Source organism: Euprymna scolopes, chromosome 18, assembly GCF_053919585.1.
Source record: "Euprymna scolopes isolate OS-2025 chromosome 18, ASM5391958v1, whole genome shotgun sequence".
NCBI classification, from domain to species: domain Eukaryota; kingdom Metazoa; phylum Mollusca; class Cephalopoda; order Sepiida; family Sepiolidae; genus Euprymna; species Euprymna scolopes.
The window spans coordinates 107020422-107038949 of NC_136499.1; the positions used below are offsets into that span (position 1 = coordinate 107020422).

At 33.8% G+C, this 18528-nt stretch overlaps 1 protein-coding gene across 3 annotated transcripts in view; it reads left to right on the forward strand.

Annotated features, from left to right (window-relative positions):
- LOC145297741 (mannose-6-phosphate isomerase-like) overlaps positions 1-18528 on the forward strand; it is a 137561-nt gene that overhangs the window by 41915 nt on the left and 77118 nt on the right. For all 3 annotated transcript variants that reach the window (XM_080143965.1, XM_080143964.1, XM_080143966.1), the window contains exon 2: positions 3398-3525. In XM_080143965.1, coding sequence (XP_080000091.1) covers positions 3398-3525 — 128 coding nt within the window. The remainder of the gene's footprint in view (positions 1-3397; positions 3526-18528) is intronic.

Here is an 18528-nt window from a genome sequence, read left to right on the forward strand (position 1 = left end):
ACTAGGGTCTTTGCCCTTTTTTCTCCATTCTACAGCATATGTTCTAGATGACTTCCAGTTAGCTTTTTTTTTTGGGGGGGGGTCACCCTGTATTACATCTAAGCAAGTTCTCGAGTAGTTGTGTGTGAATTGGCTTTGACTAAGGCTCTTAATTAATTGTCAACATCCAATAGCTGACCATTATGCTCATCATCTTCAAGACTTGTTGCCGCTACAAAATTTCTTAAACCACTACTCTGCTGTGCATTCAGTAGTGGTTCCTGGACCAAATACTTTGTTGATATCGCGAGCTGTTTCAGCAGCATTTTGGCCTTGCTTGAATTGGAATAAGAAAATTGTGCGAATTTGCTTTTTTTCCATCTTGTATTCAATGTTCTGAAAAGAAAACGTAATTGTTTTAAAACGATTGTAATTTAAACGATTAGATAGAGCGAAAAACACTCTTTAAAACAATATATAAAGTAAAGGTATTACAACGAAAACTTATTTGAAAATACATCATTTGAAATCAAAATTAAAAATTCCACAAGAACTTTCTTCTCAACCTAATACATATCAAGATTTTAAAAATGAACTTAATTGAATGTATAAATATATATTTGCACATGTGTAGAATTAATCAACTTTTGCCTGCGAAATTCCTTTTCTTTTTTTTTTTCTTTTTTTATCCATTAGCAGCTATTTTTTCCAGCTAAAAACTAAATAAAATTTGTTCTGCAGGTTCAAATTCCAAATAGTGACCCTTTGTAAAATAAAAATAAAAAAGCAAATTTCCTGATTTTTCTCATCTGAAGAATTATAAAACCTTTATGAATTATCTGTTTCGTTTTGATTTGATTTCGGTTCTTCATCTGTTTCAGTAAAGAATATGAAATCTAAAAATCTTTTGGGTAATCAAAGATCTGACAGAGTAAAATGTCAAATTCTGACTGAAGAATTCTTTCACTTTTAAATAATTGGCCTAACATAAGTTTATATTGTCAGATTTTTAAAGTCAGACCTAAATAGCAGTTCATCTATTAGATCTGTAGTTGATGTGGGCTAATATATTTTATTTTAATGTTTGTTTTTTTTTCTAAAAATACTTATTCTGGCTTAGAAAATTGTTAGAATGGAGACATTTTCCTTTGTTCACCAAAAAAAGATTAAAGGGTAGTCATCATGTGCAATTATATAGAGTTCTTAATATGGAAGGAGGAGGCATAGAAGGCTTCAGAGTCCCCCCCCCTTCTTTTTTTCTAGCTTCCTTTCCTTGTTGTGTTTTGCCTCCTGTCATACTTTAAACGATTCATGGTGCAGGTAGAATATTTTATCCTTCCCCCTACACCAATGAAGGATACAGAATCTGAGAACTTGCTTTCTTAATCTTTTCAAGCAGTCAACTAACATTGTAAAAAAGCAATAAAATATATACCTTGCAGACAATTATGCAAATAGTGTCTATTGCAAGACGAAATGAATCGTATAAAATGTGTAACCTTTTCAAATGTCTACAATAAATTCTCATCTTTAAATTGGTGACAATTCTTCTAATGGTAAATGGCATGACTGGTTTCGGTAGCCTAAAGGTTCAGCATTGTAAAAGGTCGAATTCCAGCTGAAGAACTCTTTTCTCTTTTCTTTTTTTTCTTTTCACTATTAATAATTTTATAATATAGATTTATCTTGTCAGATTTTCAAGTCAGACCCAAATAGCAGTCCATTTAACATATCGATATTTAGTTTGAGCAAACCTAATTTTTTATTCTTTCCATTAGGTTAATGGTGCAAATATATTTTCACTTCATTCATTTTTTTTTTCTCTAAAAATACTTCTTTTGATTTAGAAAGTTGTTAGAATGGAGACATTTTCCTTCACTTATAAAAACAGATAAAAGGGAAATCATCATTGCAATTATACTGAGTTCTTATCACTAGGCAAGAAATGGAAATATGCCGGTGTTGAGGAAAAAAAAAAAAAGGCAATGACTTTTTTTTTTTTTAAAGTAAATTTTACTTGATTCAATCACATTTACACAGTAATCTAACAGGTGTAATCATGACTCTTTGATAAAGAGGTATTACCCTGAAATATATTATGGAATATAAAAATGCATGTTAAATCGGGCACATACAAAGTTTTTTATATAGAAGTGTATATATCTATATATCTATAAAAGTGAATCTGTCTGTCTGTGTACATTTTCCTACACAATAACTTTGTCAATTTTCAGTCTACAAACTCAAAATTTGATATACAGGGTATTGAGATTTGGGAAAATCTTTGTAATCCATTTTCGGCCAGAAATTTAGCTGTTAAGGGGTCAAAGTTCAACGATTTGTCCTTTGAGAACTCTACCAAACTCCTCCGACAATTTTGGGTCTAAACACTTGAGATTTTAGATGTAGGTTCTTTGGACATGGATCTAACTTAACAACTTGATTTGAGCCCAAAACAATAAATGTTAAGGGGTCATAATAGGAATCAAAGTTAAAAAAAAAATTTTACTGCTTCAGTCTCTACCAAATTTACTCAGACAATTTCTGGTCTAAACATTTGAAATTTTACATAAAGGGTATTCAGAGATAGGGCAAGCTTTTTAATCGGTTTGGGTCGAAAATTTGAGTTACCAATATATAAATGTATGTATGTTTGCATGTCTGCCTAAAACTTTTGACAGAGGCGACGGATTTTTACAAGATCAGTATCATTTTGAAGTTAAACCTTTCAGACGACAAATATCGAAAAATTGGCTAAAAACATTAATATCTTCACCTTTAACTGGGCACTTTTCTACAGGGGGATCACTGTTTTCGCCATTATTTTCGAAAGTCATCCTCCTCTTTCGATTGTCTAGCCTTAATTAAAACCTACGTCACTTCCGGTTTGGTGGTAGTCGTAACAGCAAAGACGTCAGATTTTTTTTTTTTTCCCCGTTCTTTTCCTCCTTTGTGGTACGGGTTCGAGCCTGCCCTCCAATTATCCATGCTAGTAAATATATAATGTGGATTATAATTGATTAAAGTGATTTTTATAATTTGCTTGCTTTTTTTTATTTCAATAAATTGCTTCACAATATAGTGTTTACATTTTTTTTGTTGTGAACATAATTTTAAAAAATCAGAAGGAGCTATTCTGAGTGATCTCGCCTTTCCGACCAAGCCCTACAGAAAGCTTCCATGTACGTTAGTCAACTATAACCCTCATAGATGTAAGCTAGTGCTTCAAGGCAAAAATAAATGAATACAATTTCTTAAATCGTAATTCATCTCAGGAAACCTTAAATTATATATAACCACTGTTCTCTCAAAATAATCCTTGAATTCTTCAGTTGAAAATCTCATTAGATTTCTGTTTGCAAACAATCAAATCATTTTTGTTCCTTTGACCATTTGTAATTTCCATTTTAATTTTCAGTTTTCCCCCTTAAGTGTGCGGTTCAGAATTACGTGTGGGGCAAAGTGGGTAATCACAGTGAAGTTGCTCGACTTTCCAAATCCGGAAATCCCGATTTCAAGCTACACCAGGATGTACCATATGCTGAGGTAAGTGATGGAAAGTTCTTTTCTGCACTTTGAAAACTTCACCTTCAGATTGATTCAAAAGAAATTTATACTTTTTACTTGTTTTGACCTTTTAATTCCTTAACTTTGTTGTTATAAAAAAGAAAATCCTGTGCCTTCAACAGGGTTTTCTGCTTGAATCACTAAAGCCTCCCATGTATGTTCTAAATTTTTTTTTTTTTTTTTTTGGTTGTTGTTGAAATTCATTGTTTTGGTCCCCCAATTTATCGGAGAGGGACCTATGTTTTCAGTCCGTCCATTATTCCGGACGATTGCCAGATAACCATCCATTAGTTTTTCCTGAAATTTTACCACGAATTGTATTTCATTAAATAGATGTGCACATTAAAAAAAATTTTTTTTGCGAAAATTCCCATTGTGTTCCCAGGGGCTCAAAAGAGCTAAAAAATTACACATTTTGCCCCCATAACTTTTTATCCATCCATTAGATTTTTCTGAAACTTGGCCAAAATGTGGAGCCCATTGTTCTTAATACAAAAATCCAGTACATGTGACCCTGGCAAAATTCTGGTTCGCGTCCCTGGGAACTTTTAGTGCTAAAAAACACCCCTTTCTTTGTGGCTCTTTTTTCATATTTCTCAACAAAAACTTGATATGTCTGACTATATAGTGGTTTTTCACGGTGGTCAATTCAAATACACATGTTATGGCCTGAAATTGCACCGTTTGTCCATTTTTCACTGGGATTCAGCATTCCCAGGAGCTCAAAAGGAGTCACAAATGCCCCAAAATTGCAAAAAATGACACTTTTGACCCCATAACTTTTGCCCCATCCATTAGATTTTTCTGAAACTTGGCGAAAATGTAAAGGCAACGTTGGCCCTTCACACTTCTCACATTCATCATTTTTTCACTTTTTTTGTTGCGTCATCTCACAAGCAGCACCAGAGGGGGACCACAGACGCACAGTTTGTTTTTTTGTTTTTTTTTATGAGAAAAAACTGATTTCTGCCAAAGCGCTAGGGTCTTACCTTCTTATTTTTTATTTTTTTGCTATTTGACTGGATTTTATTTCTATTTCATCTTCACTCACATTTTATCTTTCTCTTTTTTCCTGTTTTTCTCGCTTCCCCTTTTTTCTCCATCCAGTCTTGTTTCCGTTTTTTCCCCCTTTTTCACAGTTCTCCCTCAAAACTGAAGATATAAATTCTATGAAGGTTAAGATTTCAAATGATTCATGAAGTGAATAGAGGGGTTAGGTGACTTTTGTTTCATCAAAGAATGACTTCCTGTCTCCTTCCTTCCCAAATGCATACTACTTTTTTTATTTCTTCTCTTACGTTTGACCTTCCTAACTGAAACTAACTGCAGATGTCTTTACAAGGTTGCTTTTCCAGTTAAAATGGCTAAAATTGACACTTTTGTGCTTATTAAAAAAAAAAAAATTGATGCCTTAGATTTTTATAAAATTTTCTGAAAAGTTGTAAATAATTGATTTCTATATAATTTTGTTTGTCTATACTTTGCGATAACTCTTGGGTGTACCTCCGGGGGCTCTTTTAGGGCTAATAAAAACACTCCATTTTTGGGACTATTTTACCATGTTTGTCCAAAATTTTCTGTGCATATCTATTTGGCAGCTTTGCATGGTGCTGAACTCAAATTTAATATGTTAAGGTATTGGGGACTTTTGGGGTGAAATGGGGGGGGGGGACAAATAATGGATTTAGTCATTTCTATTTTTGCATGATGCAAAACTCAAATTTACATATATTAAAGCCTACAACTGCACCGTTTGTTCATTTTCATCAGGATTTGATGCCCACTGGGGATTGGGGGGGGGGGTTAAATGAGGTGGGGGCAAATGCTGAACTTAGTCATTTTTTTATGCCTCGTTCACTGTGCACTCCCGGGACACCATGCATGCTTCACTTGTTGATAATACGAAATGCCCTTATGACTGGTTTCGGCCGCCTAAAGTCATCCCTGCCAGAAAATAGGTTTGACGTTTCATACTAATGTTATTAAATACACTTATATTTTAAAGTTATTTATTTTATTTAGTAATCACCATGAAAATTACAAACGAAGAAATATATAACATTCAAGGAGGAAATAAAAGAAAACAAAGGAAGTTTCTTGGGCATATGAAATTCACAATTTTTAGTAGTTATACAGGGTGAGTCACGGAAAGCAGATGTTTTTAGAATGCTTTTTGCTCTCCTTGAAAATAATATTGTTGACATGTTCGCAGAGTTTTGTTTTCCTTAAAAAATATGTCTCCCATGATTCACCCGGTATTTTTACATACATGGTATTTCTATTTAGATTATTATCAACAATGCATCTATATTAGAAAAATCTTCTAAAACCGATGAATAATTATCCCCCCCCCCAAAAAAAAAAAACATGAATCTAAATACATTTATTTCTGTGGCAAAGGTACTTACTTCCCAGTTGCAAAAAGAATTCACATAGCGACATGCTGTAAGAGAAAATATTCTCTCATAAGTGGTAAGCGCCTCTGTTTAGCCTGTCTGGTTACGGGATCGGGGTAAGGAAAAAAGAAGAAAAGAAATACTTAAGTTTGTAGATGGGTTCTTTATATACATGTGGTGGTATTAATTTGCGTATGAGGGGAATAGTGGCTATAAGAAGGACGAATTGGAGTTTTTGACAGTTTAGAGAGTAAGCATAGATTTTTTTTTTTGGCACTTCTGCATGACAGTGACATATTAGCAACAGAGAAGAGTTATCGACCTCCGTTCTTCAAAAGAGAAATGACATCTAGCACCCATTATGTGAACCTCAAATATAAACACATGTTTACGATAACGCAAAAATATATAACAAATAAATAACACAAAAATATGAAAATCGAAACATTTATTGAATAAAAAAAAATGTATCAAAATATAATATTAATGTATTAATATAATTTATTTTCTGAGTGATTTAATGTATCAAAATATAATTTAATTTGTCAATGTAGCAAAATAGAATTTTAAAAACATGAAACATTTGGGTTTGTATTACTGTACACATAGATTCGAAAAAGTTGTCAAAAAACAAATATATAACAAATAAATGTTATCAAAGGCAAGATAAGTTACTTTTCTACCTAACTGGATATATTTTTTTGTGTTTTTATTCAACGTAACATGTTTATTCAGCTCGAAAAGCATAGTGTTTACCGATGTATTCGAAAATTCAAGATGGCGTCTTATTCTCTCTTTAACACGGTAAGTGTGGGAAAAGATGTTATAAATAAAAAACCGGATAAAATACTGTTAAAAACTCGCTCAATATATGTTACCGTGACGTAGGTTGACATATATTCGGCAGGTTTTTAATAGTATTTTGTATAGTTTTTTATTTATAACACCTTTTTCCATACTTACGGTGTTAAAGAGGGTGTGAGACGCCATCTTGAATTTTCGAATACATCGGTAAACACTGTATGTTTTTCGAGCTGAATAAACATGTTACATTGAATAAAAACACAAAAAATATATCCAGTTAGGTAGAAAAGTAACTTATCTTGCCTTTGATAACATTTATTTGTTATATATTTGTTTTTTGACAACTTTTTCGAATCTGTGTACAGTAATACAAACCCAAACATAGAGGTATAAGAATAATTTTTTTTTTTTTTTTCGCAGTAAGATTGTATAAACATATATCAAAATATAATTTTTTGTCATTGTAGCAAAATATAATTTTACAAACAGGAAACATTTCTAGAGGTTTAAGACTGTGTTAAATAGAGAAGTAATCAACCATCTCAGCAAAAATAACCTTCTTAGTGACACACAATATGGTTTCTGTTCTGTGTGCTTACAGTTATATCTCATAGGATTAGCGAATCTCTTGACGGAGGCAACTTTTCTAGGGCAATTGCTCTTGACATATCAAAAGCCTTTGATAGGGTATAGCACAAAGGTTTACTTCACAAGATCTCCAGTTATGGTATAGCTGGAAATGTTTTCTCAATTATCAAATCATTTCTCTTTGATAGGTTCATAAGAGTAGTAGTTCTAGAAGTGTAAGCCATTTTGAGTTTCAGAACAGTTTCAGATGGTTCGCTGTTACACACAAGTCCTGGGAGGTAGGTGACTTGTTTGTAGTAGACAGTTCCACAGAACAAAATATTCTTACCGTGTCAAAACCCGGGAAAAGAACATGTGAAATTGCCCCAGAAAAGGTTTAATATTTATGAAGCAATTCTGGTTTCTGATTGGTTGGTAGCAGAACGTGAATTAATTTGATTCGTCAGTTCTTAGCAGCATCGTTTATAAATAGAATCGTCCGACTGTGTGGGATCATACCCCATTAACCCAAAATATTGCAACATCCTCCCTATTTTTTTATAATGGGGAAGTCCCTTGTGTTTGTTCTGCTCAAAAATAAATATATATTTTTATATTTACTTAGACATAACAAAAATTAGAAATCATTTGTATCTTAGAATTTTAGCATTTAAAAAGACGCCATTTTTAATTGTGTTCAAGTGTCAAAAAGGAAAATTACAAAGATTTTTTTTTTTTTTTTTTCTAAGCAAAAGTATTAGTAGGTTAAAGTTTTAACACAAATAAAATGGATACAGTTTAACGTCTTGTCCAGGACTAATTTTTTTTTTTTTTTTTTTTTTTTGATATATAGAAATCTATATACTCTGAGCATTACTCCTAGGGTTTTCGGCTGATATTCATGCAAAAAAGTAAGAGCCTTCTCATAAGTGGAACTTCGCTGGTCTGTATTTTTAATATATAGAAATCTATATACATACAGGGCAGTGAAAGAAAAAAAAAATTATTTAGTCGAATTCACCAACAAGTTTTGAGAAAAAACGTTGTAGCTTTATCCGTGTCGCCGGTTTCGTAAATCCATCAGCGATATTTTGTTCTGATGATATGTAATTCAAAATAATGGATTCCTTTTTTATCACGTTTTTTTATGAAATGGTATTTTATATCTATATGCTTAGATCTTTGGTTGATTATCGTGTTCTGTGCTAAGACTATACTGGCTTGATTATCACAATTAATTACTACGGGGCTTGTAATCAATTCTGGCTCTAAAATAGTCTTCAGGATATTTTTAAGGTAGAGTGCTTCCTGGGTCGTGTGTGTGAGCGCGATAAATTCTGCTTCACACGTAGAGAGAGATACAATCTGTTGCTTTTTAGATTTTCATGAAATAATAGGCCCATTTTCTGAGAGTCTGAAACAATATCCAGATACACTCTTGCGATCCTCGTCATTTGCCCAGTCTGAATCCGAAAAACCTTCTAATTTTAGGGGATTTCTTGATTTTCTAAATACTAACTTCTGTTCTTTGGTTCCTTTTAAATAACGTAGGACTTGTTTAGCTCTGTTTAAATCCTTCATTGTCGGTCTTGATAATTTTTGTGACAGTTTTGTTACTGTATAGCATATGTCGGGCCTGGTTGCAGTCATTAAATATATAAGACTACCTATAATTTCGCGATATTGTGTGTCATTTATTATTTCAGATTCTGTGTGTATATTTTTATTAATATCATTTTCGACCGGTGTAGAGCGTTCCTTGCACTCTCCCATTCCAAATTTTAATAGTATTTTGTCAATGTACCTCGATTGAGTCATCGTAACAAGTCCTTTGCTTTGAGTAAATTCTATCCCCAGAAACCAGGATATTTTGCCAAGATCGGTCATTTTGAATCTTTTACTTAATTTGTTCTTAACATCAGTTAACATTATGTCACAATTTGATGCGATTAAAATATCCTCGACCCACAAAACCAAAATCAGTAGTTTATCGTCTTTGTGTTGGGTATATAAACAGGAGGTCTACAGCGCATTGTCTAAATTGTTGTTTAATAATATAATCATGGAATACTGTGTTCCAACACTGAGCACTCTGCTTTAGACCATATAATGACTTGTTAAGTCGCCACACGCTATTTTTATTTTTCATTATAAATCCCTCTGGAGGGGTAATATAAATTTCACAGTCTATTGGGGCATTCAAATAAGCATTCCCTACGTCCATTTGATGGATGTCCAGGTCACATTGTGATGCGACTTGCAGTAAAATTCCGATTGTCGCTAGGCCTGTGGTCGGTGAAAACGTAGAAAAGTATTCTTTACTGTAAATCTGAGAGCACCCCTTAGCAACAAATCTCGCTCTGTACTGCTCCACGCCCGATGCTGCACTCTTTTTTGTAAAGACCCATCTGGTAGAAATAACATGTTTATCTCTTGGGAGAGGCACTACCGTATAGGTATCATTTTCGGTTAAGGCATCTATTTCCTTTTTCATGGCAATTCTCTATTCATCACAATGTTCTGAATTCATTGCTTCGTTGAAGCTTTTTTTTTTTTTTTTTTTTTTTTTGCGCGTTTTCCATTGAATAGCAATAGTCGATTTGATAATCCTATATATTGTCGACCACAAAAAAATCGGGTCGTCTTCTATTTCTTTTGGGATATCTTTCGACTTTATCATGATCATCATCATCATCATGGCCACTCTCGTCTCCGTCATTTTTATTGTTTTCGTTTGTTGTCATTATTTGAGGTAATATAATTTCATCCTCTTCATATGACGGGTTTTCGTCTGTAAAATTAAACGTATCTGTGAATTTTACACACCGGATTCTTTTTATTTTATTTTTTTCGGGAAAAAATATTAAATTGGCTTGACTGTTTTTATCGTATCCAAGAAATATACCTCTGTCAGCTTTAATATTCAATTTACTCTTTTTCTCCATATATGCGAAGCAAGTTGAACCAAATATATGCATTCTGCTTAAATTTGTTTTTTTTACCGCAGAAAGATTCATATGGAGTTTTAGATATTGTTTTGTTAAAGCACCTGTTGCGTATATAGGCTGCCGCCATAAGTGCATACGTCCAGAGGTTTTTAGGGAGTTTTGATTCAATGAGTAGGCATCTTGCCATTTCAAAAAGTGTCCGCCACGCACGTTCAGCAGTCCCGTTTTGGTGTGGCGATCTAGGAGCTGATGTTTCATGCCTGATATGATGGTTAATTAGTAAAAGTTCAAAATCTTTATTAGTAAATTCCGTACCGTTGTCAGTGAATAAACGTGATTTCACCGTAGGGGGCCATGTCGGCTAGATATTTCTAAATTGCTAGCAGGGTATCAGATTTGTTGTTTAAAAAGTAAACCATTATTAAACCTGAATGGTCATCTACGAAATTCAACACATATCTATAATGTTCTCTGGCCATCGGTTCTACGAGACCGTTTAAGTCACAATGCACCATTGATAGAATTTTTTTTTTTTTTTTTTTGTCTGGTATCTTGCTTTGATAGTTTGTCATTTTCCCTTGCGTACAGACGTCGCAGTTGAAGGTTTTTGATGTTTGTATTTGCATTCCATCAACTACTGTCGGCAACTTTTTGATATCAGGAATATTGCAGTATCCAAGAATTTTATGCCATGTCTGTAGATCATGGCAGGCGGTATTTGATGGGACTACGCTATTTAAATAATATAGTCTTCCATTGTCTTTAATGTCGAATACAGTTCCATTCGGGTATACCAGTTTTGATTTATTGGGGCTAAAGTTTATATTTGCACCTTGTTTTGTGGCAGCTTGTACAGAAAATATATTTTGTTTAAATTTTGGGATTAGAAGAGCATTTTTTACTTTATTGTTCTTTAGCGAGATTTTCGCATTGCCTCTTTTCAAAACGATATCATTGACTCGACTCCTGTCAGCTAGTTCTACAAAATGATTTTGTGGCTTAAAGTTGGGATCAAAATTGATAAAATCAGATTCCTTTGTAATCACATGTGCCGTGGCCCCACAATCGACAAGAAAATTATTGTTTGTTGAAGCATCAAATGTACACGAAAATAAAAATGTATGTTCGCTAACAGAGCTCTCTACATTTTTAATGTAGTCGCCATTTTGAGTCCTGTATCTACATTGGAAACTCTTGTGATTAGGTCGTCCACAATTATAACAAATAATTTTTGTACTTTTCTTAGGAAAAAACCTGCTTTTGGCAAAGTTGCGTTTTTTATTCCTGGCATGGGTATAATTCGATTTTGGTGTTTTTATGTGTGTATCTTTAAATTTCATGATATTTGTGGATTCGTTTTTTTTCTGTGATCATTTTTTCAGTTTCTTCGTAACTTCTGAGTGCTACCTTGAATTGGCTAAAAGTCATGGGTTTTTCTTTCTGGGTTATCACGGTGGTAAATGGCTTGAAATCACTCGGTAATCCCTTAAGGACCATGGAAATTAACAGACTGTCACTTATAACTTCACCAGACATTTTTAAAGAATTTGCAGTTGTCTCGGCTCTTATAATATAATCAGTAATAGTTTCGGCTTCCATTCGTTTTAGAGAGGTCAGTTTAGTGTACAAAGAAATAATTTTGGGTTTTCCTTTCGATAAATAATGCTCTCTCAATATGTTTAATGCTTTGCAGCCGTCGTCCAGGGCTTCTCTCATTACCAGTGATAGACTTCGGTCATCTAAACACTGTATTAATTTCGCAAAGACAGTTGCGTTCTTTTCAATGAAGTCGGGGTCGTTTCTGTTTTCAGGTTGTGTTTGTAGTATTTTGTGTAGCTTTTGGATTCGTAGATATCCCAGAAATTTAACTTGCCAAAATTCGAATTTTGATTCGGATCCATCGAAATAAAGACGCACGCTGGGTGCATAACCTCTAGAAATGCAAGCCATTTTGAGTTTCAGAACAGTTTCAGATGGTTCGCTGTTACACACAAGTCCTGGGAGGTAGGTGACTTGTTTGTAGTAGACAGTTCCACAGAACAAAATATTCTTACCGTGTCGAAACATGTGAAATTGCCCCAGAAAAGGTTTAATATTTATGAAGCAATTCTGGTTTCTGATTGGTTGGTAGCAGAACGTGATTTAATTTGATTCGTCAGTTCTTAGCAGCATCGTTTATAAATAGAATCGTCCAACTGTGTGGGATCATACCCCATTAAACCAAAATATTGCAACAGCAGTTGATGGGCAGAAATCGGAAGCTCACAGTATTAATGCTGGAGTCCCTCAGGGTTCCATCTTGGGCCCAACTCTCTTCCTGATTTACATTAATGATCTTCCAAACCACATCCTTACATCATTCATAGACATTTATGCTGATGACACTACCATCTATGGTAGCACATGTAAGACTGTAAACGACCAAGTTCTCTCTGATTCTCTCTCCCCTGATCTTCAGCACGTGATACAATGGGGAAAGGAGTGGCTGGTTATTTTTAATGCATCTAAAACGAAGTTTCTATCTTTACATCATCAACGCTCTGATCCCAATCTGGCATCAATTGAAATGAATGGCTCTCGTCTTGGGGAGGCCTTATGCTTTGACAAGCTTCTGGGCTTGACCTTTACTCCTGATCTGAAATGGAACACATACATCAAATCTATTGCTAAAGCCGGTGGAAAAATGGTGGGATCCTTCTATCGATCCAGGAGATATCTCACTGCTGATGCAGTTCTCTATCTATATAAGAACCAAGTTCATCCAAAGATGGAGTACTGTTGCCACATCTGGCCAGGAGCTGCCAGAAAGGGCTTATCCTGCCTTGATAGAATTCAAAATAGACTTTGTAGCCTCATAGATGTCCCTTTTTTTTTTTCTTTCCTGCAACCTCTATCTCACAGAAGAGATGCAGCAAGTTTGTCTTTGCTTTATCGTTATTTTCATGGAAAGTGCTCGACTAAGCTTCAATCTATGGTCCCCCTTGCTAAATTTTCACAAGAGACACTCGTCTAGCTGAAAATACTATCTATAATTCCCCCCACTCTTTATCTGTCTAAACCTAAGCATAGATTCCATGAACAAAGTTTCTTTCTTAGAACTACCTGCCTGTGGAACTGTCTTCTGTTTTCCTGCTTTCCAGCTGACTACAATATGGTTATCTTCAAGTCCAATGTAAACAAGTTCTTGATAAGCCGTTCAATTTCCATTACTGACAATTACTATATTGTCCAATTGACTATTGTACACTCTTTAACCCTAATTCTCGAGTGGTCCGTTGGCCTTAAATGGTGAGGCCTATGCGAAAAAAAAGAAAAGACTAATTTGTTTGTTTGTTTGTTTTTTTTTTTTGTACAGAAAGATTGTATAAAAATGTAGCAAAATATAATTTTAGTTTGCACACACTTTTAGAAAAGGAAGAGTTGTTGACCTCTGTTCTTTGGCTGACAAGAGACATCTGTTAGTGGTTCTTAAAAGTAAATTACACACATTCGTCTCATGTCACTGATATGCAGAAGTGCCTTTTTTTTTTTTTTTAAGAACATTTGTTACACAAACACTGACTCACCAAAATCAAGTATTGATTCTGTCGGGAGAAACAATCAACGATTCAAGAAACAAACTCTCTTTATTCCATATGAATTTCTTGTTCCTTCATCGTCATCAAATTCTATTTACATGCTTTTTCTATGCATCCATTTCTAAACATCTTCCAATGTAGATAAATTATATTTTGAAAAAATAAACAAAACTGAATCGAAATACATTTTTTTTCTTGTTTATAACATGCACCAGCATTCATTCGTTCTGTCTGCTTCAGTCATTGACAGCTATGACTCTCCATCTATCTCTCTCCCTCAAGGCATCCATGAATTCATTGTTGCTCATCATTCAGAACCTCATTCAAACTGCTTCTCAAAAGGGTTTTGATGTATTACCATAGCTTTCTTTGCCGTTGTACAGACAGAAGGTTGCAGTTTCTTTCTGTCCGAGCAGTGCTCATAGTGGGCAATTGTCTTGACCATTGTACGCAAAGAAATCTTCTGCTCAGTATGAGATATAAAACCATGAACAGAATTATTCCTGACTGCTTCCATATTGCGTCAGTCACCTGCTCTCTATGATCTCACATTAACCTGATCGGGGGATGGAAGTGGGTTCTTGATCTTGCGTAAGGGTCTTCCACAAACTAGCGGAGGGAAGGAGGTGCTTTACTTTTTTTCCTTTGACAGTAGTGCTGTCCTGCAGTATTACCCAAAAGAAACTGACATAATCATTTTATAAGAAAAAAGCTATTAATCAGAATAAAATAAAATATGCATCTAGTGCGCTTGAAAGCCAAATCACAACGTAATATTAGGAAAATAAACAAATATTTTACTTGTATAGTTCTGAAATATGTTATAAATTTCAAACAAGTAAAATATTTATTTTCCTAATATTACGTTGTGATTTGGTTTTCAAGCGCACTTGACGCATATTTTATTTTATTCTGATTAAAACAACGTTTTTATATGAATTCCCACCCTTGATGTTATTCTTGCGTTGCCTACGTACTGTTCCAGCATTTCAAAATATATTTGCTGAGATACAACGCACGACTCTTTACAAACAGACTTTTCTTTCTCTAACTTTACAACATTACAAGGAAGAAAAAAAGAAAACAACATACTGAGAATGGAGTATAGCTCTGAAATATATATGTTATAAATTTCAAACAAGTAAAATATTTGTTTATTTTCCTAATATTACATTGTGATTTGGCTTTCAAGCGCACTTGATGCATATTTGATTTTATTAATAATAATAATAATAAATTATGGGTTTAATGGTTGCCATATTGTCAGGGGAGTGGAAGTGGGGAGAAACTTTCACTGTCCTATAAAGTACTCCTAAGGTATACTCTAACAATCTAGTCCTACTCCTGGCTTTCTCATGTGGCTTTGTCACTAAGTCCTGTGAACCTGTGTTACAGACAGGAAGGGGTGCGTCAGATGAATAATGGGCGCCTTAAAACCAGTAGCTCTTCAAAATATATTTGCTGAGATACAACGCACGGCTCTTTACAAACAGATATTTCTTTACAAGATGGAGAGAAAGAAGAAAAGAAAAAAAAAAGAAAACAACATACTGAGGATGGAGTTTAGCTCCGAAATATATTTATGTTATAAATTTCAAACAAGTAAAATATTTGTTTATTTTCCTAATATTACATTGTGATTTGGCTTTCAAGCGCACTTGATGCATATTTTATTTTATTCAAATTAAATCAACATTTCTATATGGAATTCACACTTTATTCTAAGCAGCTTTCTCACTTATTTTGTTTTTCTTTGTCATTTCAACAAAAAACCTGTTATTTTAGTGAAATGTTTGCCATTTAATTTTGCACTGTGCCATTTCAGCAAAAACGTTTGGAATGTGCATATGGCCGCCCATCTTCCATTTCTATTTTTAGTCTCGTAATAATTGATAATGATGCATTTCCTTTTCTGCGTCTTTTAAATTAAAAACCATTCGAATGTTGAACCTTTTTATTTTTATAACCTTAGTCAGCAAGTATTTTATTGTCGCATGTTATGCTCACAGAATCCAAACACAAATTCCTCAAGATTAGCTTCTATTTTTCTGTCCGTCCTTATCGCAAAACTTCATGAACGCTAATGGACGCGTTTCTGAATTTTTGAGATGAGGATTGATAATCTATATATTAATACAATAGCGTGTGCGTTATTTTCTGTGTTACGCTTACATCTGGGTTAGTTAATTGTTATGTACTTCCATTTCTTGTAATAAATAATTTTACGAAGAATTGTTCATTACTTTTGGTTTCGGTCGGTTTCCATTATAGCTAATGGCACTCTAATAATCTATTTTTTAAAAATAATTTCATCAAGAATTCTTCATAAGTCTTGTTTCGGGTTTGATTATAGCTGATGGCACCTTTAGTAATCTATTTTTTTCTATAAATAATTTTATCAAGAATTCTTCATAAGTTTTGGTTTTGGTTTCGATTATATCTGAAGGAACTAAATTTATACATACATAAGTTTGGGATTCGGTTTTGATTCAAACTGATGAAGCCAAGTAACATAGATATTTTTATTTTTGAAATCGCAACTTTATCTATATATATAAGTGAAAATGTATGTTTGTATGTATGTACGCTTTTCCTCGATGTCCGCAAAAGGCTTTCAGAGAAGCGCTTGCTCGGTTCACAACTTCTTAAAACTCTTTATATCATCTATAAATTGTAATATCTCAGAGTTACCCACGGAGCTCGCCTGTCTATTTAATTTTATCGACTTTCAAACGTTAATTATTCAACATTTCCCGCATCAGCACGCATTACATTCGGTTTTCGGTATAAAAAAAAGCGAAACTCGACTCTAATCACAGGCCGAAAGCCAGTTATCTCAAGAGAGCTAAGTAACGTTTGTTCAATGTCGACTTCGTCATATCAGACTGTAGCTTTCATTTCGCTCCTCCTAATAAACAGGGAGTGAGTTTTAAAAACAAACAAACCGATTTATTCACCTCATTCAAAACTATCCTGCACAAAATGCTTACTGCTGAATACCTATCGCTGTCACGTCAATCAAAAACGCGCACCTGTTTTTTTGTTTTTTTTAACACTTTACTATTTTCGAACTGCACGTCGTGAAGGCTTCGTTTTTTTGTTTTTTGTTTTCACATTTTCGGGGTTTTTTCACACACACCGAAAAACACCCGGGCAACGCCGGGTACCTCTCGCTAGTAATATATAAAAATCAATAGAACATCGACTTTATAATAATATATATGAAATCTGCAAGAATTAAAATATCATATTTAAGCATATTTTATGCCAGGCGTCTCTGCTAGCTTGGATAAATACTTTTGCAGTTTTAACAAAAAAGCTACTAGCGTCTCCATTTACACTGAACATCTACCGAATGCCAACATCAATATATTACATATGAATGAGTCCTCTGTGGAATTTCCACAGGTCCCGCTAGTTTGTATTACTTGAATTATTTGGATTATTGTTCTCATTTTGTGTTATTTTCACAACATTTCAGTCTATGTAACCTCCAATCTTCAGGTGTATTGTCGAACTCTGGAATCTACACAGAATTTTGAATGGAATCCTTTGTTTTATCCACGGGAGTAGCACACTTGTTCTGTCAGCCATGGCTGGATACAAATCCTTAGTAATTCACAATTGTATTTTGAGTGTTGCCTGCACTAAGGATTGAACCTTCAAACTTCAACAGACTGTAACTTAATTTACTGAATTTTACCAAGTACTTTAACCACTATTTCCACAAGGATCCGTGGCATAGTGGATAATGCACTTGGTAAAATTCATTTGTAAGGTTCAATACTCAGTAGAGGAGACTTCCAAATACAGACAAGTAGATGTATCTTATTTTAAAGAAGAATATATAATAGAAGGCCTTACCCTTTATTGGTCTGTGTGGATTCGGTTAGTAATAACATTTTCTTTGATCTGTCATATTTAAATTGTAAAAATGGCATTTTCGTTGGTTTGTCATGCTTAAGTTTGAAATGATAGTATTTTCATCGGCCATACTTATATTTGTTTATCTTGTTTCAAAAGCCGTAAAAGTTTACAAATGTTTCAAGATGTACTCATTATAAAAAAGAAAGGTTTTCCATGCAGTTTTTTTTCTGCGAGACCGATGAAATTCTGACTGAGCTAATGACATTAATTTTAAGACAACATAACATAAAATGACCGAAGAGAATTGACGTTGTAAAGTTGTTTTATTGTGAAATTAATCCTATCAAACCAGTTAATAGATTGGAACAGTGTTTTAAATCGTCAATGTTTTGGCAAAGACAAACAAATTGGCTTTGCTTTTCTTACTCAAGATGTTGAACTTGAAATTATTTTTATTTATCCTTCATACAAAATTACTTACATAAAATTTCTGCATGTTTTATCTATTTTTTTAAATTCCTCTAATCCCTTCTGATAAACTCTATTTTAACACGTTAACAGATTCGTATCGTAGAATGTCATGGACATTATCAGCAGCAGCAGACCTCTACGGACAAATATATCTTTAGTTGACCTTTGACAACTAAATATTTTCGCTTACTAGCCAAGTAGAAAAGTTACGAGCCAAACCCACATGATTTTTAGAATATGACATCTTTGTTCTATGACGAGTGCAGACATCAAAAAGATCTTTGTTTTTTTTTTGTTTTTTTCAAAGTGGAATTCTAAATATGCACCAAATTTCAGGTTGAGAGGTTGACA